Source organism: Priapulus caudatus, unplaced genomic scaffold, assembly GCF_000485595.1.
Source record: "Priapulus caudatus unplaced genomic scaffold, Priapulus_caudatus-5.0.1 Scaffold389, whole genome shotgun sequence".
Taxonomy (NCBI): Eukaryota; Metazoa; Priapulida; class Priapulimorpha; order Priapulimorphida; family Priapulidae; genus Priapulus; species Priapulus caudatus.
This window is the reverse complement of record NW_014577450.1, coordinates 42585-68131: the sequence shown is the minus strand read 5'-3', so window position 1 is coordinate 68131 and position 25547 is coordinate 42585. Positions and strand designations below refer to the sequence as shown.

At 44.1% G+C, this 25547-nt stretch overlaps 1 protein-coding gene across 4 annotated transcripts in view; it reads right to left on the bottom strand.

Annotated features, from left to right (window-relative positions):
* The window catches only part of LOC106809834 (kinesin-like protein KIF20B), a 29452-nt gene continuing 3905 nt past the window's right edge, over window positions 1–25547 (bottom strand). For 2 of the 4 annotated variants that reach the window (XM_014813056.1, XM_014813055.1), the window contains exons 2-30: window positions 24985–25254; window positions 24447–24705; window positions 23595–23782; window positions 23316–23442; window positions 22489–22707; window positions 22023–22134; window positions 21431–21502; window positions 20940–21086; window positions 20275–20440; window positions 19843–20106; window positions 19291–19481; window positions 18748–18865; window positions 18171–18361; window positions 17634–17730; window positions 17080–17196; window positions 16178–16291; window positions 15452–15581; window positions 10677–12358; window positions 10275–10439; window positions 8887–10074; window positions 7164–7383; window positions 6605–6760; window positions 5500–5723; window positions 4907–5083; window positions 4018–4152; window positions 3268–3390; window positions 2843–2984; window positions 1853–2013; window positions 1–1441 (exon numbers count right to left, since the gene is read on the bottom strand). In XM_014813056.1, the coding sequence (XP_014668542.1) occupies window positions 1367–1441; window positions 1853–2013; window positions 2843–2984; window positions 3268–3390; window positions 4018–4152; window positions 4907–5083; window positions 5500–5723; window positions 6605–6760; window positions 7164–7383; window positions 8887–10074; window positions 10275–10439; window positions 10677–12358; window positions 15452–15581; window positions 16178–16291; window positions 17080–17196; window positions 17634–17730; window positions 18171–18361; window positions 18748–18865; window positions 19291–19481; window positions 19843–20106; window positions 20275–20440; window positions 20940–21086; window positions 21431–21502; window positions 22023–22134; window positions 22489–22707; window positions 23316–23442; window positions 23595–23782; window positions 24447–24705; window positions 24985–25254 (7230 nt within the window). In that variant the 3' untranslated portion in view covers window positions 1–1366. The remainder of the gene's footprint in view (window positions 1442–1852; window positions 2014–2842; window positions 2985–3267; window positions 3391–4017; window positions 4153–4906; window positions 5084–5499; window positions 5724–6604; window positions 6761–7163; window positions 7384–8886; window positions 10075–10274; window positions 10440–10676; window positions 12359–15451; window positions 15582–16177; window positions 16292–17079; window positions 17197–17633; window positions 17731–18170; window positions 18362–18747; window positions 18866–19290; window positions 19482–19842; window positions 20107–20274; window positions 20441–20939; window positions 21087–21430; window positions 21503–22022; window positions 22135–22488; window positions 22708–23315; window positions 23443–23594; window positions 23783–24446; window positions 24706–24984; window positions 25255–25547) is intronic. The other 2 variants (XM_014813059.1, XM_014813057.1) reach the window with 2 other exon arrangements.

Sequence of the window (25547 nt, the reverse complement as noted above, 5' to 3'; positions counted from 1 at the left end):
TTACATATACATCTATATTCATTCTTCGTGTACGTTTTTATTGTTACAGAAATTGCAGGTATACATGCAAATCGTCCCACACAAAAATACTCAAGTGCACAGCTGTGAGTATATATTCAACAAGGAATACAATTGTATATATATAAAACAAAAGTAAAAGAAATTATACAAACGTATTATATAGTTTAGATTCTTTATGATGCCATTTTTTATATAATATGACATGCATAATACAGGAAAAACCCATGACACCACATATTTACCGTATAGCTTCATTGTATGTTGATTGGGGGTTACTAGTAACATACTTCTATCAAACCCAACCCCTTATAATTAAACTCGATGTTTTGTTTCATGGTCAAGGGTAGCTTCAGAGATTGCTTGACAATGGTGGAGGGGTTCAAGGTCCCTGACGAGGTGCCAAGATAACTAACGGCGGGGGGAGGGGGGGTTCCCGCCGGGAAGGGGGTAGGGGGATGGCTAAGGGCCTTCACCAGCGGGGGTTTAAATTCATATTGCGAGTAGGGGGCAAAAGCTATCAAAACCTAGGGGATACGATTTTTCCTGCAAATTTCAGTGCTTAAAACCGCATCTTTAGCATTTTAGAAGGAAGTTATTGCTATATCTATAACTTGTATATCTATCTCTATACTCTTGTAATATATCGTGTGTAGGGATAAATCAGCCCTTCGTCTGCTGATTGTTTTCACAAGTTCCTTCGACTAGCGCAGCACTACAGGTGAAGAGCAGTTGCAATGTTTTGTTATAGATTACCCATCGAGTTACTGATTTTTACCCTGATCGGAGCGTGGGTGTACCTCCGGTTGCCACCCCTGGTGGTTACATAATTACATTAGCATATGCTTCCTATAGCCACTCTTTCATTTCTTCAATTACATCACTTCACTTTTATTACTGTAATAATACATTGTATCACACACGTGAATTAGATCGTAAGATGCCATAGTTAGGGTTAAGTTACTCCCTCTTCCTTTTTGCTCCCTCTCATTCACACCCAACTGTACATATGATATATTAGCCTTTACATTAGCTCTTCTAAACCTATAGACACACTAGTCTAAAAGTGTCATACATAATTCTATAGACAGTTTTCTAAAGAAAAAATATAGCTAGTCACTAAACAAGTTCTCCTACAGGTGTCCTAGCACGGCGAAATCACATCTGCCACATCAGGCATTGCTTTTGCGCTGTATCAAATACCCACAAAGCCGCGGTGCTTACATTTACAAAGAAAAACTACCACACACTGATGAAGGTGTGTCACTCACATGCATGCACGCACGCACGCACACAATTACGCAATAGTGGACTTCTTTCATTGCAAACTCTGGCGTGGATGTGTAGACTACCTTTTTCTCGTTCTCAGGCGCTGCTTCAAAATCTGGTGAGCATCAGTTTTTTCTGGCTGGTCAAGAAACACCTGAAGATAACATCGAATTAATGTTTCCGGGGTTGATTAACTCTGTTAATTACCACGAGCTACTTCTTACTGGCAGAAACACAGATGTTAGGTAATTGTGTGAAAATAAAGCTCTGTAACGATTGCAATGCAACCTGTAATAAGCAAATCTATGACACTGTGTAGGTGCGGTATCAGTCAAAATATCTAACATCTTATTATTTGTCATTACATGTGAATAAAGCTAGTTTAATTATCCATTATTTAAATGTGAATTATTTATATCATGAGTTATTTTTGATTAGCAATATTATTCCCCTGAGATAATAACTTGAGGAAACATGAGCAAAGCTGTAATTATATAAGGATGTGGTGTAGGTATTCTGACGATTATTATGTAAATTAATATGTAAATGATTCACAATAGCCTACCATGGGGGACATTTCCAGTGGAGTGGATGATGATGCATTGTAGAGTTTCCTTTTCTTCTTGCCTACAGTCGTCTGAGAAGGAAGCTCAGGCGAAGCAAATTCCTTCCCTTTGTCTTTCTCTGGTGAAATTAAGTTGTGGGCAAAATCCATTACTTTCCTAGCTATTGGTGCAATTAATAAAAAAGTTAAACATGCATTAGCCAAGCAAAAATTTTGTGAGTATACAAAATATCACGTTAGTACAAAAACGCTATAACTATATTATATAACAGTCAATTTAAAACGCTATGCATACACTTGCAAGCATGCAGGCAAGCATGCGCACACGCACACGCGCACACACGCACGCGCACGCACGCATAGATACAGACCTAGAGTGAAATCAGATATCTTACACTAGTTTGATGCTTACTATTATTAGAATCATGAAACTTAGTATGCTTATAGTTGTCTAAGTTCACATTACCCTATGATAGGATCTTTTAATACCATTTTTTATGCATGTTACTGTACGATATAACTCATATAACAAATGAAATGATTATGCACTAGCTATCACTTTCTTCTAGCCATGCAATATAGCACAATAGTACTAATACATTTGTTAATATAAACTAGGGTTGGTTAGTAGAAAACTACTGTTACAGTATACAATCGGAGTTAACAGCCTCATAATAGCATACATTTCAGAACAATACTAGCATCAACACTGTTATACCTCAAATCTAACGATCATAAACACACAGGAATCATGAATTTAATCACCTAACAACGATTTCGTGCATACAAGCACGTATTCATTTAAACGGAAATTCCATTACAAAAGAAATGGGAAGAATTTCAGACATTCTCTAGCATTCAAAAACCAATTAAACAGAACACACACCAGATCATTAGATGTGTGAATTATTCAGGTTCAACGTTTTTTGTATGATATCAAACAGCAAATGAATCTTGAAAACTCAGCTTGGCAATGCAATATGTACAGACCTGTCTTGTTCACAGGACTGTTGTGCAATATTTCGGCGATCTTAGACAGGGGTTTGCGCCTCCGCTTGCTTGACCGAGTGGTAGAAGCAGCTGAGCTCTCCACTTCAAACACGTTGCTACTGTCTGTTGTTGTATTTTCCACCTGTATCAAAGTAGAAATCGCAGACGTGCTGGAATAGTGAACACTGTACAATGTTTCCACAAAGTTTTAATATTAATTTGCATATATGGTTCCTTTTCCACGAGAATCAAACAGGGTAATATACAACCGATTACGACAACTTGTGTAAGTCATTTTCGTAAAGACCCTGTCGAGCCTACACGGAGGCCTCCTGTTCAACTATGTATCTTGGATAAGTGTTACAGATGCATAAGCGTGCCACAATCTCACGTAGGCAGTTCTATAAATGACTGTAGTTACATACACAAACCTCGTTTTGTATGTGATCATCATCAGCAGCAGTAGTGGTCGTAGGAGAAGATGAGGCTCTGGTCGATTGTCTCGTTGTTCGTCTACTCCTAGTAGATCTACGAACGCCACTGAAATCCTACCAATGATGCAACACAAACAACAGAAGCAATGTTATATGCGATCACCTAGCTACTATCTCAATCGGCAAACTAAATATATACTCTAATCTTTCGTCCATTAGCGTTTACGTGTTGCGTACTGTCATAAGCACGCTATGGGATTAGAAGCACATAAACCATTTTTTGTTCCATAATTCAATTATCTGCTCTTCTTATTTTTTCCTTTCGTTTTTTTGCGCATATTTCCTTTTTTTGTTTTGTTTTTGTTTTATTCCTTACCTTTTATGTAATGTTAATGTGCTCTTGACGTGCTAGCAGCTATATAGTGTGGCAGAATAAGTCAATAAGGATAAAAACGTGACGCTCACGAACGACACGCAGCGTGATACAACATGTACAACCGAGAAGAAACCAGATTCGCAGTGCTATAGATGTAATTTGTTCCATTACATCCTACCTGGTGTACTTCTTTATAACAGCCACATAACATGGTGGCATAATTACAACAACTCGCACAACGGCCGATGGCTGCTATCATCATGACCACATCTAAATGCTGTGTATAGATGTATCGATGGCCTCGCTAGTGCGAGAGCAACAGCTAGCTCCTGTGCCGATTTAACTGCTATTCAGGAATTCCTCACCGGATCTATTTCCTCGGACTTTCTCTTTTTCCGCGTGCGTTGCTTGCGGGGCCGCTGGGCCTGCACAGGTGTTACGTCTATCTCTAACCGATCCTCTTCCTTCTCTTCAATATTATTATCCTCACTCGGCTGTTCCTACAAGTACAAGATCCGACAGTGACGTGGTGGTTCATGTTTAAATTTTTAGCAAAAGACAAAAACACGCTTTCAGTGTAAACACTCGGCTATCCGGTGTTAATTGCAGCATGGCATGCGTGCATTTATTTAGTAGCCGTGATCTACGTATGATCCGGCTACAAAACCCGGGTTACGGAGCGTGCATAGTAGAAATGCAAATAGTGGTTTATTGCCACACAAGTGTGAGCTAAGTTCGAAGTCTATTGCTCATTAATTCAAAATCATGATTGGCAAGTTTAGACTGATAATATTAAGGTATAATGGTAAGTGTCTGACGCATTCTTGTGTAAATTAGTCAAAAAATGGCTGTGAATGTCGGTACTATTAATGTATGCTAGAATTGACTTTGCCGGTCTCCCACATGCAAAGATATTACACACAAGGAAGAACGAAAGGTGTACTTTCATTCTTCATCTTAGTAAATCCTCCTAGTGCGCCATTATTCAGCTCCCCTATAACACTGCTCTTACGCCCCTCTCCTCCTCACACCCTTTGCTCTCCCTCCTACTCCTCGTTATCATCCCACCATTTCCTCATTGCACTGACTGCAGTGCTCTCAGCTATAAAACCTGTTATGCCTTCTCATTCTTCTTCTCCTCATCCACCTCCTCCTTCCCCTTTCTTTCTCCCAGCTCCGTCTCTTCCTTCTCACCTAACCCCTACCTACTATTTCCTCTGCCTCCATCGATCTCGGCAGTAACGCTCTGCTTACCGTAGCTTCCACCACTTCCGGCTTCTCCTGCTGCGCATTGTCTTGCTGCGCATTGTCTTGCTGCGCATTGTCCTCGGTCTCCTTCTGCCTTGCTCTCAGCTCCCTCAGCTCTGCCTGCTGCGTCTTCAACACCGTCTCCAGTTTACCTACCAGTTCGTTCCTCTCCTCCTTCCACTTCTGCAGGCAGCGACATAAAGAGAGAAACATTCGTGTAACATGTGGTAACACTCACTGTGCATTTAAAAGCAGTTCAACCAAATTGCAATCGAAATCTCAGCATGGTATTTTTTAACTGCAAAGCGAGTGTTGCCTTCGACTTAACCAGAAATTTCAGGGCAAAATGGCAAATCATTTACTTCAAGGGTTATTACTGCCACCTGCCTTTTAATATCACTGTTTACGTGGGACAAAGAGGGCTGCGTACACTACATAGGATTCATGGGAAAGTCACAGAAGCAAAGCACGGTGGTTATACTTGTCATGGATATCAGGTAATTCCCCATGGCACCACAGCAAATAAGGAAGGGCAACATTGCGGCAGCTGCCATCGGTGCCGTAGTGACATTCGAGCGGTGCTGGATAGATTCACTCACCTGTAGCGTGGCATCACGCTCTGCCTCCTTCTCCCCCGCCTGCGAGCGCAACTTATCCAAGTCTTCCCTCAGCTTCTCTATTTGCCGTTGCTTGGTGCGCAGCTCTCTGCTCAGTGCCTCCAGCTCCTTCTCCTTCCCCGCCAACTCCTCGCTTAGACCGCTCAGCTTCTCTGCTGCGTCACTCTCCCTCCTCTCCTGCAGTTCCCCAAGCTCCTTCTTGCTCACTGCAAGCGTACAGAGCAAACGAGTTTAATTAATAATACTTGTGAATTATGAATTAACTAAACTAAACAAATTAATTACCAAATTAAATAAGTCATTTGAAACGAAAGTTGAGACAAAAGGTGAAAGAACCTAACGGGACTATAATAACAGAGACATAATAGAGACTAATCAACATGACGAGTTAATGACAATTAAATTAGTTCAAGGCTAAGAGGATGTCAACTATTTTTCACCCAAGTCCTGGAAGCTAACTCAATGGAATCACCCCCTGCAGTGCTGACGCAAGCCTCTTGTTCCAACATGTCAAATTTTACCAACAGGTTATGCAAAAAAGTAGCAACGAGAAATGGGCAGATGAAGATAGTCTTCCGGGTGCTTTATCTTCGTGCATTTAGTTGGTCAGGAAAATTTATTCATTATTTATCACTACGCAATACAACCTCCAATTAATTAGGCATCTGTAAATCCACTATGCTGGACAACACAAGCAGTTCTGTCCCCGGGCAGGTGACCAAGTCTAACATTGTTCTATACTCTGATGCCCTGAGACTTCGTGGCTAAACTCGAGCATGCATGTTGATCCGTAGCTCTACAGTACATACTCGATGCTGTACAGTACCTGAATAGTACAGATGCTCCAGCTCTGACAGACAGTTCCTTGTTCTACTCTCTGATGCCCTGAGACTTCGTGGCTAAACTCTAGCATGCATGTTGATTCGTAGCTCTACAGTACGGACTCGATAGTTTACAGTACCTGAATACAGATGCTCCAGCTCAGACAGTTCCTTGTTCTACTCTGATGCCCTGAAACTTCATGGCTAAACTCGAGCATGCATGTTAATCCGTAACTCTACAGTACGGACTCAATAGTTTACGGTACCTGAATACAGATGCTCCAGCTCAGACAGTTCCTTGTTGTTGTCGTCTAGGGCCACCTGCAGTTCACGGCATAGCTGACACGACTTGCTGGCAGCAGCTTCCCGGCCCGTCTGCCTCTTCTGCAGCTGCTCATACTTCTCAGTCACGCTGCCCAGCTCTGAAGTTTAGCACGTGCAAAAAAAGCTTTATAGTTGCAATTTTTTTTAAAGACACTCAAAAAATACTCGCTACGAAACGCTACTGGATGTCACTCTAACTAAAATGTAATGCATGTAGCAAAAACTTCACACGCTGCGATTGAGACACCCCCCCCCCCTGAGCCAGATAAACACATCCCATCGGATACTGTGGCTAGGCTGCTCACGCTAAATTCGTTTGTACATGCTGCATGCCAACATGTTGAATTGGGGCCACTGTCGCTACTAAATATTGTCATTAGAACGCCCGTATCGCAATGCTGATCAATTGTTTAAATCTGCCTGTCATTTACTTCATGCAGTTAGATAAGCTTCGTAGACGCCGCCGCACTGTAAGAGGAAAGCAACATCGATAATAAGTACCATCGAGTAGCCTCTTAATGTCGGCGGCTTTATCGTTGATCGCCTTCTCCTGCATTTCCATCGTCTGCTCTTGCTCGACCGCGAGCGTCTGCAAGCCCGACACATCCGCCTTCTTGCCCTCGATCTCCGTGCGTAGACCTCCGATCTCCTCCGTCAGTCTGTTCTGCGATCGCTCGAGCGTTGCCGTCGTGCTCTCGAGTTCCTCCACGGTGCAACGGGCCTGTTACGCATAGCAGCGAGCGTTCTACACGACGCAACAGCAACCACCTGTTGCTACCCAGCTTACAGTTACACCAAAATATAGTTGCCCCGTGTGTTATGTTCGCTTGAACTATGCAAAGGGTAGTCAAATATGTATATTAATGTCACTGAAGGAAAATGCCAGGTGTCTTTAATGATAGGTGTTGATTCTATCAAGAGCGTACAACGGTGAAATGCTGAAACCATGTTGCAGTATTAGGCCACCATTTTTTATTTTGTTGGTTTACAGAATTTTTGTTGTTGTTGTTGACTCGGTAGGGTAAAAAAAAAAATGTTGTTTTGTCAGATCAAACAAGTCAAAATACAGTGATACTGTTATACATGATATTAAAGTATTTTAAGAAAACTAAATGAAAACAAAACTCAACTTGTAATTATTTTTACTTTTATTATAAACTATTTGTTTATGAAATGTTTTTGTTTTTTACATTTAAATTTTTTTTATTCATATTTCTTAGAGAAAAGGTCGGCGGGAATAAAAAAAATACAGATTTTCAATTTTTATTTTTTTTCGTTTTTCTTGAAAATTGGGGTTGGCGGATCTGTAAACCAACAAAATAAAAAATTCTCGCCTTAGTCGAATTAATAAACTTTCCCTGTTATATTTTGACGATTCTTTGCAGTATTATTGATCAGCTGTCCTACCTTGTTAATATAAAACAAACCGCATGTCCCTACGCTGAGATAATGAGTGGTGAAAATCTGGTATTTTCGCCGAAAACCGACTCAAGATACCCGCTGACTGCAGCTAGCTGTCGCTCGCTTTGAGATAACTTCGGGAAACCTCGCGTGTTTCCGTCAATGATTGACAAATGGAATGAATGTCTGCTATTGATTGCCATAGTGATGACCCCCACCTGTGCCCACCTCACGCTGGATGTAGTAAACTCTGTAGTACTGACGTAATGAGTCAGCGCTACCACGGCGCTACACAGCGGCGACCGGAAGCAACACACTGGCCACAAAGCGAGAGGGTCGCAGCAAACAGGGATCTCGAGTCAGTTTTCGGCAAAAATACCAGAATTTCACCGCTCATTATCTCAGCGTAGGGGCATCGTAGGGACAAGCGGTTTATTTTATATTAGCAAGATAGGACAGCTGATCAATAATACCAAAGAATCATCAAAATAAAACGGGCAAAGTTTCTTAATTCGACTAATACTGCAACATCATGTTGCAGTATTAGTTACATGGTTACATGGTTACATGGTTTCAGCATTTCACCATTGTACGCTCTCCTTCTTTATACGCTCTTGATTCTATGTTACTATATAGCTGCCACTCTCAAAGAAAATGTCAAGTATACTTCATAGACAGATGTATCGTAGGTACCGTACAGATATCAGTTAACACAGGTTTGAACGCGCATGTAACAACAAGCTCAATAAAACCAAATGAAATGGGACGTTTTCATGAATAATGTCATGAATAAATGGCTATAGTCGGCGCCCGTAACACCTACCTTGTCGTGCTCACACTTCATCTCTGCCAGTCGATCCTCTAGTTGTTGATTCTCCATAAGCATCTCTGCTACCGTGGAAACCTTCTCCTGTAGAGCTTCGTCCTTCTCCTTCAACGTCGCCTCGTTTTTCTCTGCCCCTCTCTGCAGGCACTCCAGCTGCGACTGAAGCTTCTCAACTGTAGAGGCTTTCACGAGTAGATCGGTATTCTCCTGAACTAGCTTAGCTTCGTGCTCCTCCACTTGCTTCTGAATAACATCTGCCACAGATATCGCCTCCCTCAAGCTAGCTTCCTTTTCGCCGGATTCCTTCTGCAAGATTTCTAACTGTGCACGAAGGTCGTTACTTGTGGCGAGCAATTTCCGAACTTCCTCGTCTTTCCCTGTTACGCTATTTTTATTTGCATCTATTTCCATCTGCAAGACTTCCATTTTCTTGCCGATTTCTTCCCTGGCAATAACTTGTTCTTGCATAAGTGTCTTGCTCTCTCTCAAGCTAACCTCCTTCTCCTTTATATCTGTGTGCAAAGCTTCAACCTGGTTTTTCAGCTCAGTATTGGCAGAAGCGAGTTCCTTTAGACTCGAGTCTTTCACCTTAATCTCTTCCATAAGATCTGCGTTCTTTTTCTTGCGCTCTTCTGCTGTGTTTGTTCCCAGGATCGCATTCTCTCTAATCCTGACCTCTTTCTCTTCCACATCTTTTTGCAGAGTTTCTACCTGCTGTTTAAGCTCAGCAATTACAGACACATGCTGTTTTATAGTTGCCGCCTTCACATCAGCCACTTCCATAAGGTCTGCGATCTGCTTGCTTAAATCTTCAGCAGTGTTTGCAGCTTTGCACTTCTCGCTCAGGATAACCTCCTTCTCTTCAACACATTTCTGCAGAACATCAACCTCGGTTTTCAACTCAGTAATGGTAGAGGCCTGCTCCTTTAGAGTAGAGTCTTTCACCTTAACGTCTTCCATAAGGTCTGTTATATTCTGGCTTAAACCTTCAGCCCTGTCTGTACCCATGCTCACATTCTCTCTCAGTTTAACCTCCATCTCTTCAGCAGCTTTCTGCAGTGCATGCACTTGTTGCTGAAGGGTAGTCATCGTAGATACGTGCTCCCTTAGAGTGGCTTCTTTTGCTTCGATTGTTTCATCAAGTTCGGTTATCTTCCTTTGAAACTGCTCAACTGCATTTTTAATCTGGGAAAATCAATCAGAGAAACAATTATACAAGTACGCGACAATAGTTGTCGATGCATTAACGACTGTTTACACGAAATCCAACGCTTAGTGCCACATTTAACACCGGCTAGGCAAATATGCAACGATCACACGACACCAAAAGATACAACCAAACTGAGGCAAAAAGAAAAAGAAAAAGAAAAAAGATGGTAACGTGCCTCTGCTAATTCGCTCGAAAGCTGCCGGTTGTCTTCCTCCAGCTTTTCTTTCTCTGCCGCGTCTTGTCGAAGGACTTCCAACTTCTTCTCCATCTCGCACTTCTGCACTTCGGCATCAGCGTTTGCCTTCCTTTCGTTTCCTAGTTTTGCCAGCAGCTCCTGCACCTGCGTTTACACCAATATGAACGCGAGTTCAGAGAAAGCAAGAGTAATACTCCTCCCTACACACACACTTCATAAACAAACTTCTTCCAACTCTCTGTCTATTAATTTTAAACGTGTCTAGTTACTGACTGAATCTGTTTCAATGAAAGAGCACCCAATAAAACGATATTATGATGACCTCTTTTAACAGAATCTTCACTTTCTGACGTTCAAGAACGTATCCTAGATGCGACGTACCTTGGTGGTGACTTTCATCTCGCTATCGATCCACGCCTGTGCCTGTGTCTGCATCTCTCGTCGCACCACATCCATCCTCTCCCTGCACTCATCTCTCTCCTTCTCTGCCCGCGCCACGCACGCTTGCAGTCTCTCTCCTTCTTCCCTGCACTCGTCCCTTTCTTCCTCCAGCCGCGCAACACAGGCCTGCAGTCTGTCTCCTTCCTCTCTGCACCCATCTCTTTCTTCCTCCACCCGTGCTACACACGCAAGCATTCTCTCCCCCTCCTCCATGTAGTCTTTTCTCTCCTCCTCAACCAGTGCCACGCATGCACGCAGTCTCTCCCCCTCTTCTGTCAGTTTCTCAACTTCCTCCGTCAGTCCCATGATCTCCTGCTCGCCCTCCACTCTGTCCCGTCTCCGCGCGTCCTCTGTCTCTTGTACTCGGGTCTCGAGCTCCCGTATTCGCGTCTCGATCTCTGCCTCCCCGTCTCGCTCGTGACGAGACAGCTGCTCTCTAACTGCCTCGTTCTCCTGCGTTAGATGAGACACCTTCTCCCTACAAGTCTCAGTTTCAAGTGTGAGTTGAGACATCTTCTCCCTAGAAGCCTCATTCTCCTGTGTGAGTTGAGACACCTGCTCTTTAGAAGTCTCGTTCTCCTGTGTGAGTTGAGACACCTGCTCTTTAGAAGTCTCGTTCTCCTGTGTGAGTTGAGACACCTGCTCTTTAGAAGTCTTGTTCTCCTGTGTGAGTTGAGACACCTTCTCTCTAGAAGTCTCATTCTCCTGTGTGAGTTGGGATACCTTCTCTCTAGAAGTCTCATTCTCCTGTGTGAGTTGAGAAACCTGCTCTTTAGAAGTCTTGTTCTCCTGTGTGAGTTGAGACACCTTCTCGCTAGAAGTCTCGTTCTCCTGTGTGAGTTGAGACACCTGCTCTTTAAAAGCCTCGTTCTCCTGTGTGAGTTGAGCCACCTTTTCTTTATGAACCTCATGCTCCTGTGTGAGTTGAGACACTTTCTGGAGAGAAGCCTCATTCTCCTGTGTAAGTTGAGACACTTTCTGGAGAGAAGCCTCGTTCTCCTGCGTGAGTTGAGACACTTTCTGGAGAGAAGGTTCATTCTCCTGTGTAAGTTGAGACACTTTCTGGAGAGAAGCCTCGTTTGCCTGCGTGAGTTGAGACACCTTCTGGAGAGAAGCCTCGTTCTCCTGTCTCAACTCCCGGTTTTCAGCCTCTAACCATTCCTTGGCAATCGACAGCTCACTTGTTTCTCGCTCGAGTTCCGACTGTCGCTCCACACAGCTTCGTAGCTCCGCCTCCAGTCTCTCAACATCCGCTCGCCTGGTCGTCATTTCCGTCTGCAGGGACTCCACCAGCGCCCCCTGGGTGTCCTTGCTCGTCTGCAACGCTTCCACGGCAACGTTAACGTCCACAGCTCTCTCACCTACCTCGTCTCCCGCCGCTACGGCATCACAGTCCAGGTGGCGCTGCATGCTGTTGCGTCGTGCCTCTGCGGTTTCCACGCGCTCGAGCAGCGCCACCTGCTGTTCCTGCAGCCGGTCTCGCTCGGCCACCAAGGCGGCGAGTTCGGCAGAGTTGTCGTCGCGTTGCTTCGTCACGATCGCGCATTGCGCCTCCAGCGCGAGAATTTTGCTCGTCATGCGTTCGTATATCTTCACCTTCTCGCCCGCGAGATCCTGCGTGTCTGCAAACAAAGCACGAGAAAATGCTGCGTGAGTGAGCGAGCGAGTGACTGCGTGAGTGAGCGAGGGAAGAACTGCGTGAGTGAGCGAGCGAAGGAGGGATGGCGAGAGCGAGCAAGCAAGCCAATCGGCGGGAATAGGATTTCCCATGTGTCTACATTCACCCAGCATTTTCTTTGATTTGTTGCACTAAACTCGTGTCCGCAAAGAGGAAAGGGGAGCCGACGGCTCGTCGACATTCACTAGCAGAGAAGTCACAGTGTTTTCTTGCACTAAACCGAATTGGTAAAGTTGGCAGAGCGTTTCAAAGAGAGGGTGAATGGTAAGAACATGATTTGTTTCATCAAAGAGAGCTGGAAAATGCAGACACAGAAGAAATCAACGCCCAAGAGTATATATGTAAAATACACTATAATACTTTTATTATTAGAAAAAAATTAATGAAAATAACCACGCAAATAATAAATGCACAAATCACATTAGAATAGAAACATCAAGATGTGGTTCCTTAGATGAAATGTTGATATGTCGTCACAGCAGACATAGGTATGCAGACATTCAAAATTTAAATCCACAAATTAATTTAAATTTAAATTAATTACACTATATACGAGCTTGAGACCCAGAATAATAGAAATCATACATAATGGATATTACAGAAATGAATTTCCATTCCAGATTTATACATATTTGTGAACGATAGCAAATACTCATGTAACTTATATATATTTCGTATAATAAATACATATACACAAAGTTCATTGATATAAAACCAAAAACAACATTGAACTAAAATAACAATAAACAAAATCTCCAAGCTCATACTCAATCTTGTACATATTGTTGATTAAAAATTATTTGTACTTCAATACTGCAAAAGGGCATTCCATCATATATTGGCAGGAAATGAGGAGATATGCAGAACAGAAAAAGATTGATTGTTCTCTGTGCCAATGTCATATATGCCACTATTTTCACACACAGACACATGTACACTCATCACATATATTGTATATTGTGCATCATTACCATACCATAACGCACAAGCTTTGGATTTTGCCGTATCATCCTGCTAATTACTACATTTTACATCTTCTTAGCGCGCGACCGAGTAATGCGCTTAATCACCAAACTCGACCGCTTCCTTGCAGCCATAACCTTCACGTTTGCGACTACCACCTTCCTCTTCTTAGCAGATCGGGGCTTTGGAGAAATTTGAGATAGACTAGAGGGATGGCCAGCCACTGACTTTGCCAGCGGGGACACGCCCATAGCCGGTACGGGTGACTTGGGACCGCCACCGCCGCGGGCAGCGCTGGAAGAGTTGGACAACTTCATGCGCAGCCAGCTGGTCTTGGTGTGCTTCGCCGTGAGCGGTTTCCGTGGCGACGTCTCCAGCGTCGCGTCCATGCAGGGCAGAGGTGACGCGACCACGGCGCTGCCTCCCTGGGCGCGGCCCTTGACCACGTTGTTGCCGCGGCAACCGTCCCGCTCGGCCCCCGCCAGCACGTTGACCTTGCCTCCTGCCGCGTCGGCGCTGGACTGCAGACTAGAGGCGTGGAAAGCCTCAGCAAGCACCCGCCGCCTCGGCTGCCCCCGTTCGCCCTGCTTCTTTGGTGAGTGTGCGCGCGCGTCTTTGGTAACCCCGGCGTGGATCGGCGCCGCCTGATTCTCAGGGATCGGCTTGCGTTTGCGGTTGCTGCGCAGGCGTCTCGTGCGACGGGCCGGCCCGCTCTCAACCTTCTCAGCATCCGCCGACCCGCTCTCAACCTTCCCAGCATCCGCCGGCCCACTCTCAACCTTCCCCGCATCCGCCGGCCCGCTCTCGCCCTTCTCCGCATCCGCCGGCGCGTTGCTGCTGCTGCTGAGCATACGCTTCCTATTATTGCGCAGCCTTCTGTGACTGGCTGGACGACTTGTAATATCTGCGGAGAGAACCTCTACCCCTTGCTGCTCTTGCTGAGCTAGTACTGCTTTCCCTTGCCACTGTTCACCCACCTCTTCCACTGCACCAGCCTGGCAACTGCCTACCTCTCTAATGGCGGGCCTCAATGTTAACGCTCTTTCTCGTTGGCCGCTGCGCGTGCCCCGTTGAGCGACACCATCGTTCCCCGGCGAAACATTTTCGTTAGTCTTGCTAGAGTTGCCCCGCACTCGCAGCGTATTGCCTTCAGCCACGGCCATGGCCGCTTGACCGTCATCCACGTTCTTATAGTCTCTAGCTCTTCTGCTGCGGGCAGGCACTGTGGGCGGACTCCGATTCGCCTTACTCGCATCGTCGTCTACGGGGGAGGTGGCACTGAGTGGCTGCAGCAAGATCGCAGAGCTGGCTGCTGATTCGTACGACATGCGGAACGTAAACTCTGCTCCCTCCATCGCGTTCACCCGCCTCGCTTCGCCACCCGCATGACTCTCCTCGCCCGAGCGATGCGCATCGTTCGCGGCGCCCCCTATCGGCGCCGCACATTCCGCGGCGGAAGCTGCGCTCGGGCGGCCGTCGTCGTGGCAAGCCTTCCTCGCGTCTCGCTCCTGCCTCTCCGCCGCCGCGCAGCTCGCCTTGGTGATGCGTCCGATCCTGAACACAGGGACGCTCGTCCACGCCGTCCGCTCACCGTCGGAAGAGCTCGGGGCGCGCGCGGCCAGACCTCCCTCGCTCATTCTACTCACCTCTCTGACAATGCTATTCTCGAATAACAGGTCGCTCTCCTCTCGGGTAGGGGAGCGCGCGGAGGCATCCCGCGGCGACCTCCCGGAGTCGCTGCTCAGACCCGGGTCCGCGTTCATTACGTAAGTATTACCGCTAGTACTGCTGCTTGACCAGCTGCTAGTGGGACCTGTCTCACACGCGGAGTTACTAAGCAACCGAGATGAGCCGCCATCGTCATCGCGGCCTGCGTCCACGCGACCACAGTTCGGCGACACATCAATCATTCTGGGAGGTGACAGTAGATGCGGATTATCACTCGCACCCCCGGAAGATTCCCCGTCCTCATCCGTGCAGCCGGTGATCGTTATCCGCGGCACCGCCCTGCTGACTTCTTCGCCGGCGCCACCTGTGGGAGAACGCTGAGACAGGCGGGGATAGAGGGCGCTACCTTGCAGCCTGCGTAGCTGGGCCTCCAGCTCGCGGATGTAGTTGTTTCGACTGCCGAGCATCTCCTTGGCTTCCTGCAACGCGAGCTTGCTCTCCTCCGACAGCTGAGCCAATTCTGCCAACGCCTGCTCCTGTAAGGCAACCATGCACACGTCACGTACATCACCGGTAAACGATAACACGCCGAGTGACGCGTCAGTGGCAAAGCTCGAGGATCGATTATAGTCTATAATTCACTCATTTGAAGCAACCGATTAGTTAGTTGATTGTGGGAACAAATATATCAGAAATTTGACACAAAAGAAGATATTTAGGAACAATGGAGCATAATATGTAGTCATTCAAAATTAGAAATATGTTCAGCAATATATGATATAACATATTATGAAACAATTCTTTCAAACATTTGTCTCATTATAGCTTTTACACGTTAAATGACATACACACTATCTTAATACCCGATATAATTATTCGATTACAATTGATCGACAATTGGATGAATGTGCAACATATGATCAAAGACGAAATTACAACTGAATACAATCGCTAGTTTGAATGCACTTGTCAAATCACCAATGGCAGAGAATGGTGCAGTAAATTATTTTTAACCAAGATAGCAAATGCTGAAACTTTTACTAGTAGTTGCTGTCGTGATTGGTTCAGGCAAGCAATTATCGTGAGGAGTCGTACGAGGGATGTCATGTACCACCATGTGTCCACATCTTACATTTTCATCTGGCTCACTGAGGGCAGCTTTAAGTTTCCCGATCTCTTCTTCCTTCTGTTCAAAGGTTTCACCAGCTTCCTCTAGCATCTCATTAAGCTCCTTTATCTCTGCTTCCTACAGGTGGGATTATGAGAAGCATACATATTCATTATCTGCCAATATCAATGCTATTAATTAATTAATTTAATTGCTCTTTGCTTATGCAAGTCTGGAGACTGAAAGAATATATTTGTTTTTGTTAAAAACACGTTTATATATAATATATTTGTGTTGTTTATTATTATTATTACCTAAAGGGGCAGCACCAGACAAGTCAATTAGACAGGATAGTAGTGCAGGATTTTACTTTTCAGTTTGCATATTATGATAATAATGATTGTATTATTGAGCTACATGCAGTGACTGATTCACATAGTGATATAAGGCACTCTTTGAATATGTAAACAGTTGGTTGAGAAATTCATACAGATTTGCTTGAGGTGGTCTTAGCACATGTTATAATCTAATAATGTCTACAATATAAATAATTATATAGAATAACAAATCCGATAACCCGATCACCCCCTCAGATTACTGGATTTGCTTCACGTAGGAAAAAAGAACCGTCTAAGATAGAAACATCAGACTCCAGTTACTTGTTACTGTTAGGTTTTATATTAATATTTACCACGGGGGGAACCAGGGCAGCAGTATACAGGTACAGGGTTTCTTCTGAGGGAAAATTAGACAGATGAGGTAATGGCCAGTTTTGGAAAAAAACGTTTTCACAACGGCGATGTTAAATTTGACAACGGCGGTGCGCCACTGTGTCTCTTATGTATGCATTTGCTCTGAAATTAGGGTCATCTCCATGACATGGGAATGTCATTAAGCCATTCATCAGTATTTAGCAGCATGAATACCTGACGCTCTACATTGTCCCTGGCTTCCTCCAGCTGCTTCTGTAGCTGATTGACAATCTCTGAGTGCAGGAAGGAGTCAGAAGATGAATTCAAGCTGTCCTTCTCTTGCGGCTTGCACTGACATATAACAAAAACGACAAGTGATATTTCTCCACAAGTATTTTCTAAATAATTAGATCAAGAGCACATCATACCATTTTACTATGTATTATGGGCTTTTGGTGGGATGTAATAACATCGTAATACAGAATTCAACAGATAATTAGTACTGATACCTGTGGCTTAAAATTAAATTGACGCACGCGATGAAAACAGGTCAGATTGAGCGCGACTCATTTACTACTGAATCTTATAGAATTATAAACGTCAGTTGCCGAATTATACATGTATGTTAAATAACATACCAATAATGTCTCATCAAGAACTCATAATTACGGTATAATATAGTTTAATTACTATCTATATCTACTAAGGTATATAATAATGAGCTCTTGACCTATCAGGTGCGCCAGTGATGTATTTTTTCAAACAAATGAGCCAATCGTCCGACTTACCACCTCGTTGCTAGCGCTAGCGTTTGCCGTGACTAGCTGTGACGTCTCTATCAGCTGCTGTTGCAGGTCACACACTGTTGCCTCAGCTACCTCAAGCCTGGTGAAGGAAACCATAACACAGAACTATATCCCACCGGTCACAGCCAAGCGACACGCGAGCGACTTATTAGGTGCTAACAGCAAGTTAACGCCTACAAGAAACGTGTATCGGTAATTTTATACCCATATCTATACACCAATTTAAACCCGCGGTACGTATATCAGCACTTTCAAACAAATAATGAACAAATACATGAAATTTCACACTTAATTTGATGAATGTAGTATCCTTAATTGTATACCAATTGTAAACATATCACCGATTTCACACATATAATGAACATATTCAGTAATTTTATGCTTATTATGAACAGACATCTCGCATCAACACAAACTTCACACCTTTATTGACCACATATTAGTGCGTGTACACGTATTGCGCACATACATACAACAATTTCACATCTATCATACACATATATCGCTGAGTTTGCATACATTTGCTCTTTCTCCTGCAGAAGCCCGATGGTGGTGTTTGCATCCGACAAACGGAACTGGAGCTTGGAGTTTTCCTCGATGGTCTTTGCGCGTTCGCAGGCGGATGCCTTCAGCGCCCCCTTCAGCTTGCCTATGTCTGAAGATGCCTCCCTCAGCTGCTCACGCAGCTCGTCCAACGCTCTGTCCTGCTCCTGTGCCCAACATATGCAAAATGCATGAATCAACGTGCACTATAGTCTATCAGAACTTGTTCAAAGGTTGAGACAAATTCCTGACGGCTGTCCGCTAAAACATCTGTTAAATACGGTTGTTTAATGCGTGGTAGTTACGGCAATGATATAGCCCAGTGCTTCTTAAAGTATCTCAGTGCCATTCACCATCGAGTCTTTATCACAAAATTTCATTCACCCACGACTAAATTAACTTATGTTTTTGGTAAGTTTCATTCATTCACCCTTGGGTGAACCATTCACCAGTTTAAGAAGCACTTATATAGCCGATCGGCTGTGTCGTTACGGTGCCACGGTGATGCTGTATGACGCAAGGTTGGGGAATGGCCCCGCTGAGATGTCTATACCTGAGCTTTAGCGTTCGCAAGCTGAAGCTGCGCTCCTAGTGCTGTGTCATCATCATCATCGTCCCTGATCCTCATTCGCTTTCGGGATTTCTTCACAGACTGCGAGAACAACTCCAGTCTGGCGATACATAAATTTAAGCTGACGACAATCCACGGAAATTTTTCTCCAGTTAATACAATTGATTATATATTTTCAGCGAGTAGCACAGCATGTATTTCACTGGTGTCACGCATACAATGCACAATTTCCAATATGCAGTTGAAAATATGCGTAGAGTGTATACGTGCACCCACGCCTGCAGCACGCACACACGCACGCTCGCATCACATACACACGTACACTCGCACAGCATACACGCACGCATGCACACACGTACACACACATGCACACCTGCAACACGCACGCACGCACACACGTGCACCTACAGCACGCACGCACACACGTGCACCTACAGCACGCACGCACACACGTGCACCTACAGCACGCACGCACACACGTGCACCTACAGCACGCACGCACACACGTACACCTACAGCACGCACCTCTTCTCTGCATACTCGTCAGCTGCGTGGCGCTCCTCGCGCATGTCCTCCGCGCGCTGGTTCTCGATGTCGATGAGCTGCGCGGCAAACTCGCTCGACACCTCCTCGCGAATGCGCGTCTCCGTCAGCAGCAGCTTCTTTTTCTCCTCCTTCAGCTGCTGCGTCAGCTGCGCCACCAGCTCCCTGAGCTCCTGCAAGCGCGCGCGTCGCGAGTCTCAATTAGTATTGCTGCCGTGATTTATGCAGAGAAAATTCATGTGAGATATGAAGATTTATTATGAAGATTTATGTGAGAAAATTACGTGAAGGTTATCTGAGAATATTGTTAACTTCACGGTGATTATATGTGCTGTATAGACGGTATCCCGCAAGCGAGATTGAGACACTATGATATCAATTATTCTCACGAATTTAGGGATGAAGGGAAGAATGGAGGAAGAGAGAGAGAGAGAGAGAGAGAGAGAGAGAGAGAGAGAGAGAAAGAGAAAGAGAGAGACAGACAGACAGACAGACACAGCGAGAGAAACTGAAGGAGAGTTGGAGATGTCGTACCTCATTCTCCTCATCGTTATCCTCTTCCTCCTCCTCCTCCTCCTCATCCAGGTCATCGTCGTCATCCTCGGGCAGCGGTATTTTCGCAGCTTCCTGCAGCCTGCGCTTGGCAGCGGGCGCTTCCTCCCAGGCGAGGGTCTCACGCGTGCGCGGCGGCGGCGCTGCCTTAAGCATCAGTGATATCTTCGCCGGCTTGCTAGAACGATGACGATACGGCCTCTTCGGAGGTTTCATCTCTGGTTCCTTTACCTGCTGCACTGTGACCTGCGAGAGAGGGCGGTAGAACACAGATGGTAAACGTCGAGGAGAAGGATCTGTTCGTAGTAAATTTCACCTGTTGGTCTCATTTTAACCACACGAGAAACATTCATAGACAAAAATTGTAGTTTTTTCTTTTAAAAAACAAAAAAGAATACTGGAATAGGAGTTCACCTGCTTGGCAATGGCAGAGAATTTCAGGCCGTGTAACGTCTCATCAAAGTAGCTGGCGCACGGACTGACGTTGACGATCATCGAAGCCTTGCCCTTACCACTGAAGAAGCTCTGTAACAGCTTAGTCAGCTTGCTGTCTCTGTACGGAACCATGTTTGGATGATCTCTGCAACACGGAAGATGACGACCGTAGATAAGATTTGCATTCGAACTGAACAAAATGCGATGTGTGAGCATGTATACACACTCGTGTGCATGAACAAAAACACACCAGCCACACATTCACATACGCACACACACGTACGTGACATCCACACACACTGACAGGCACACAAACCCGTATACATTTACAGACACACACACACTTACATGCACTGACAGACACACACACTCACATACATTGCCAGACACTTACCCACAAGCACTGGAAAACAGACACACACACACCCACACACACATGCATACACTCACTCGCACGCACGCACGCACGCACGCACGCACACACACACACACACAGACACACATCAGCTAGGAAACCAATACTATATTCGCTCACAACCAAAAGATCAAAAATGCCTTCACCATTAACTACAGATTTTTTAATTGACAAAGATCCAAGGTTGGCAAAAGAAAATAGATTTTCTGTGCATTTCGTATGTACGTACTTGTGTAGCTGGTTGAATCGCAGTGAGTGGATGCATCGACCGAGAGTTAGCAGTGATGTGTTGATATTAGTAGCCTCCTTTAATCTCTGACCTGTGTTCTGTGTCTTTGAGTATCGTTCTGAACCAGCGAGATCGCAAAAGGACAGCCTGAGGAAACGAAATCATAGTCACACACGTGAGCTGACGATTGACAGAAAACATGTATTCACGTCTGAGATTATACAGTCAAGCCCGAGCCACTGAAGACCAATGCTAAAGTGTCCTCTATAGATAGGTGTCCATGCAAATGTGGTTTCACTTCTTAACTGCCACTCCAGATCAAAACGTCCAGTTCCCTTTATAAACAAATGTCAGTTAAACACGTTAAATAGAGGTGACCAAACTATCACCGGTTTGAACGAATATGAAAAGAAAGAACAATACTGTCAATACATACTGTTATATATAGACAAGTGTAGCAGTGACAAGCTTAGCTTGTGATTTCCACTTACTTGCTGACTCTGCAGACATGTGGTCTATCCTTATCTACAACTCGCAGAATCTTCACTGTGAAAATGCAGTGACTGAAAAAATGTAATACATATAACTATACATAGTTAACATCAGGGGTAGAAATGAACTTTTGAACGAGGGACTGGACTCCCTGCGCTCAAAAAGAGGGAGTCCATAGCAAAATGAGGGAGTCCACAGTCTGAAGTTCAAAACTAAAGCATAACAACAATAATGCATGTGCTTATTTTGAAGATTCGCGATTCATGCAATGTACGTCTGCCAAAATTTCTTTGGACATTTGCTGAAAAAATACGGTACCGTGCTCTGGAACGAACTACTACCAGTTAGTATAACAGAATTTTCAGGGAGTCACACGGACGCCTGCATATGTGAAATCAGGGAGTCTGACAGTAAATCAGGGAGTATTTGACTCCGGACTCGCGTTAATTTCGCACCCTGTAACATATTATAATAATATAGATAGATAGATAGATAGATAATTAGGAATGACATACGGCTATACTACATAAACGCATACACACACACCACAGGCACACTGTAGAAATTATCAACACCAGTGGCATGTCGTACCTTCGACTGGAACTATGGTTCAGCTTCGTTGTTGCCACTTGAAGGTTCTTTTTCCCTATACACAGGACTTTGTAGGCTTCATCTGCACTATTAACTTTGACTTCTTTTAGGCCTGTAACGAACAAATGATACTATGCTAAACTGAAAAAACTACCTTTAGATTTAAAATTAAGAATTTACACATACTTTTTATAAAACACTATGGATGCCTTATTAAAGAAACTACATGCATCAACTTAAATAAACAATATTAATGAGATTAATCATTTATAAGTTCATCAAAATGTGATCACGGCGAGAAGAGTACAAATGGATAGAAAGATGTACATAGTGATACTGGGTAAAATGAATGAGTCAAGTTAGTGATTTAATATGATAAACCAACGTTAATAGGAGTGAAAGCAGACTGCAATGGATGGACCATATCTCACCATTCTCATGTTTCCAAACTTGAGGCATATCTTACCTTTCACGTAAACATTGCCAGACTTGTCCTCCGCCAGCTTGAGTGAAGGTCTCTTCCTGTCCATGCCGGTTGCCATTGGAGCGAGGAGGTCGTACACAAGTTCATTGTATATCTCGGTGTAGGAAACCCAGATGGAGAATCGGATCTGTCCCTGTGTCTCCACGCTCACTCTGGCCTCTTCAAGAACACTATCAACCTCACCTAGCAGCTGCGTCACATCTACACAGAAATTTCTTATCGTAAGCATATATATATTATACACGACTACAAAAACAGGATGACAACACAGTCACAGATGCATTTTGCATTTTTTGTTTGGTGTAATGAAACAAAAAAAGCTTTTAGATATTTACAAGTTATGACAATGAAGATTTTAACTAAACAATTATAATTGGGAAATTAATGGAAATGTTGTGGTACGCACAAGAATTGACTGCATGGAGCCTGTACTTTCTGACATAAATGTATGTTAGAAATGTTTCCATATACCTAGCTACTGCCTGTTTTATAACAGTATAAGCTATAGAATTATGGCTATATAATCCTCTTCCTGTCAACAATGATAATTCTTCACACCAATACAAATTAAATAAACAATCTAGATGCTGCAGTGTTTCTCTGCATTTTACAATGCAACCTCGAGCGATAGTGCACCACCTTATTGCAATCACTTAGAGCTACTCTCTTGCACCCTTCTGGTTCCCGCAACATCTATCATGCATGCCGCTACTATGGTCATGCAAATTTTGACCCTCCTACAAATGCACTTTGTTGTTGCGTGATATAAAATTATATTTCTGGGGAAGCAGGAGAAGATGCTAGCCTACCACTGCTCTTTGTCACATCCAGCATCTGACTGGCAGCACTGGTAGACGATAGGTCACTGGTACTGTTCAGAGTCATCTGACTGCCTCCTAGTGTCGATGTGGCTATCAGCACCGAACTCTCCGGCTCCTGACAAACACAAGTGAGATTAGATGCGATGGCGTGACCACATTAGACGGGGTTATTGGCTATTGCTGTTGTGTTATTGCAACATTACAACACTGCTTTATTGCGCTCCTCTGTTCTGTACATTACGGTTTCTATCAGTGGTGTGCTCTTACATCGTTGTTTGCCATTCGCAGGATTCCTCTTTTAAACGCTGCCTCACTCGCTTCCTGTTCTTCACTGAGTCTAACGACATCCTGGAAACATCTCGGCTTCAGATTCATGGACTCGTATTGCTTGTCCACGACGCTATTGAAGATGACATCCAGTGACCTAGGGAGGATACCCTCATCACTCTGATTGCCTGAAAGAAAAGCCAACATATCTCATCCTAATGATTCTATAATGTGCACTGTGACACATACCACACATACAAACTTGCAAATAGAAATTGCTCAAGGGGAGTATCCTTTCCAGGCAGGTGTCCATTCGATCTGTGGTTTCACTGCATAATTGGCATTCTTGGGAAAACATCAAGTGCTATTTATAGATAGGTGGTGATTCTATAGAAGTGTACACTAAGAGTTTTTAAATGTAATTACATATATGTTGTGATTAAATTGTATTATTTGAAGTTACCTAGTTATTGTTCATGAAAATTACAGTAAACATGAACTAGTATGGAATTAGTGTTAGGGTTATCTATATTTCTTTCACATATCTCAGTGTTTTTTTTGCTGTTTGCACGTTTCGAGGTACTAGCAAAGCGAGCACCGTACGTGCTGGTGAAAAAAATTTTGAACAAATTATGCAATTTGGTGCATTATATAAGCATTGTTATATGGAAGAAGTCCGAAGAACCGTGATTTTCGTCAGCGAGGCGGTGTTTTGGACAAATTTCTGTGTGGCGGCTGAGAATTTAATGAGCAAGGCAGCCCGCCTCATTCGTGTCAAATTAATGCAGGGGAAACACCTTATCTACCTCCTGGAGAGGTAACTAGCCTCTGGGGGAAGATTTCTTAATTTACCTTGTATGGTGTAGGTTTTCCCAGCATTGGTTACACCATATGTGAACAGCAGACAATTCTGTCCATCTACGGTATCTTTCACTATGCCTCCCATCGCCTCGTCAAAAAGTGTCTTCTGCGAACATTCTGGTCCGAATATTTTGGAGAAGGTGAACTTGTAGGTCATTCTGCCGCCTCCATGTTGGTAGTTCTTATATGTCACTGAGTCCTTAGGAGCATTCACTGATAGGACGTTTGAATTGTCAACCTTTAATATGTTCTGCAAATTGAAAGCAATATAGCCATCAGCTATGTAATAAAACCACATGGCAGGGACGTATTTAGACGATTTATGGTAGAAATTTAGCAAAATATTTGTACATCATGCACATATATATAAGATCAATACTCCCTATTTTTCATAAAAACATATGCATTACAATGACAATCATTTTCAGTTACCATCGAAAACAATCCAGTGCATGAAATTGAAAGTGTCAAGAATCGCGATTTATTTTAATGAAAATAGTTCTATCGATCTCAACTCATGCCTCCATACCTGCGACTCCTTTTGTCTCAATTCATTTTCCGTGAAGGGTCTTATACGCAGAAATACTTTCATGTGCTCTTGACCCGGTTGCAAATTTGCAGAAGTCGAATCTAGTGCATCAACTTCCTCCTCCGATGGTTTAACCACGGTTGTAAATTCGCTTGCCAGGTGACGCCGTAAAGGCTGGTCAATGTTCATCGGGATATTCTCATCACTACCAAATAGACACACGTCTGCATCGTCTCCATTTGGAGATAGTGGGGCCTTGCCTGACGCCATCTGCAATATATTATATATAGTATAAGACGCAGTGAAAAAATTAATTTTTTTCTTTCCGGGGCTCTTTTTGCAAACCCCCCCAAAATTTCGGGGGCTACTTTTTCATTTTCCAGGGCTCTTTTTCCACTTTCCAGGGCGACTTTTTTCCAGGGCTGTTTCCTCAAATGTACACACAAGCACAGTAGCTAATACACACTCGTGGGGGCGCGCACACGTCACACGCACGCACACACGCGCACACACACACACACACACACACACACACACACACACACACACACACACACACACAC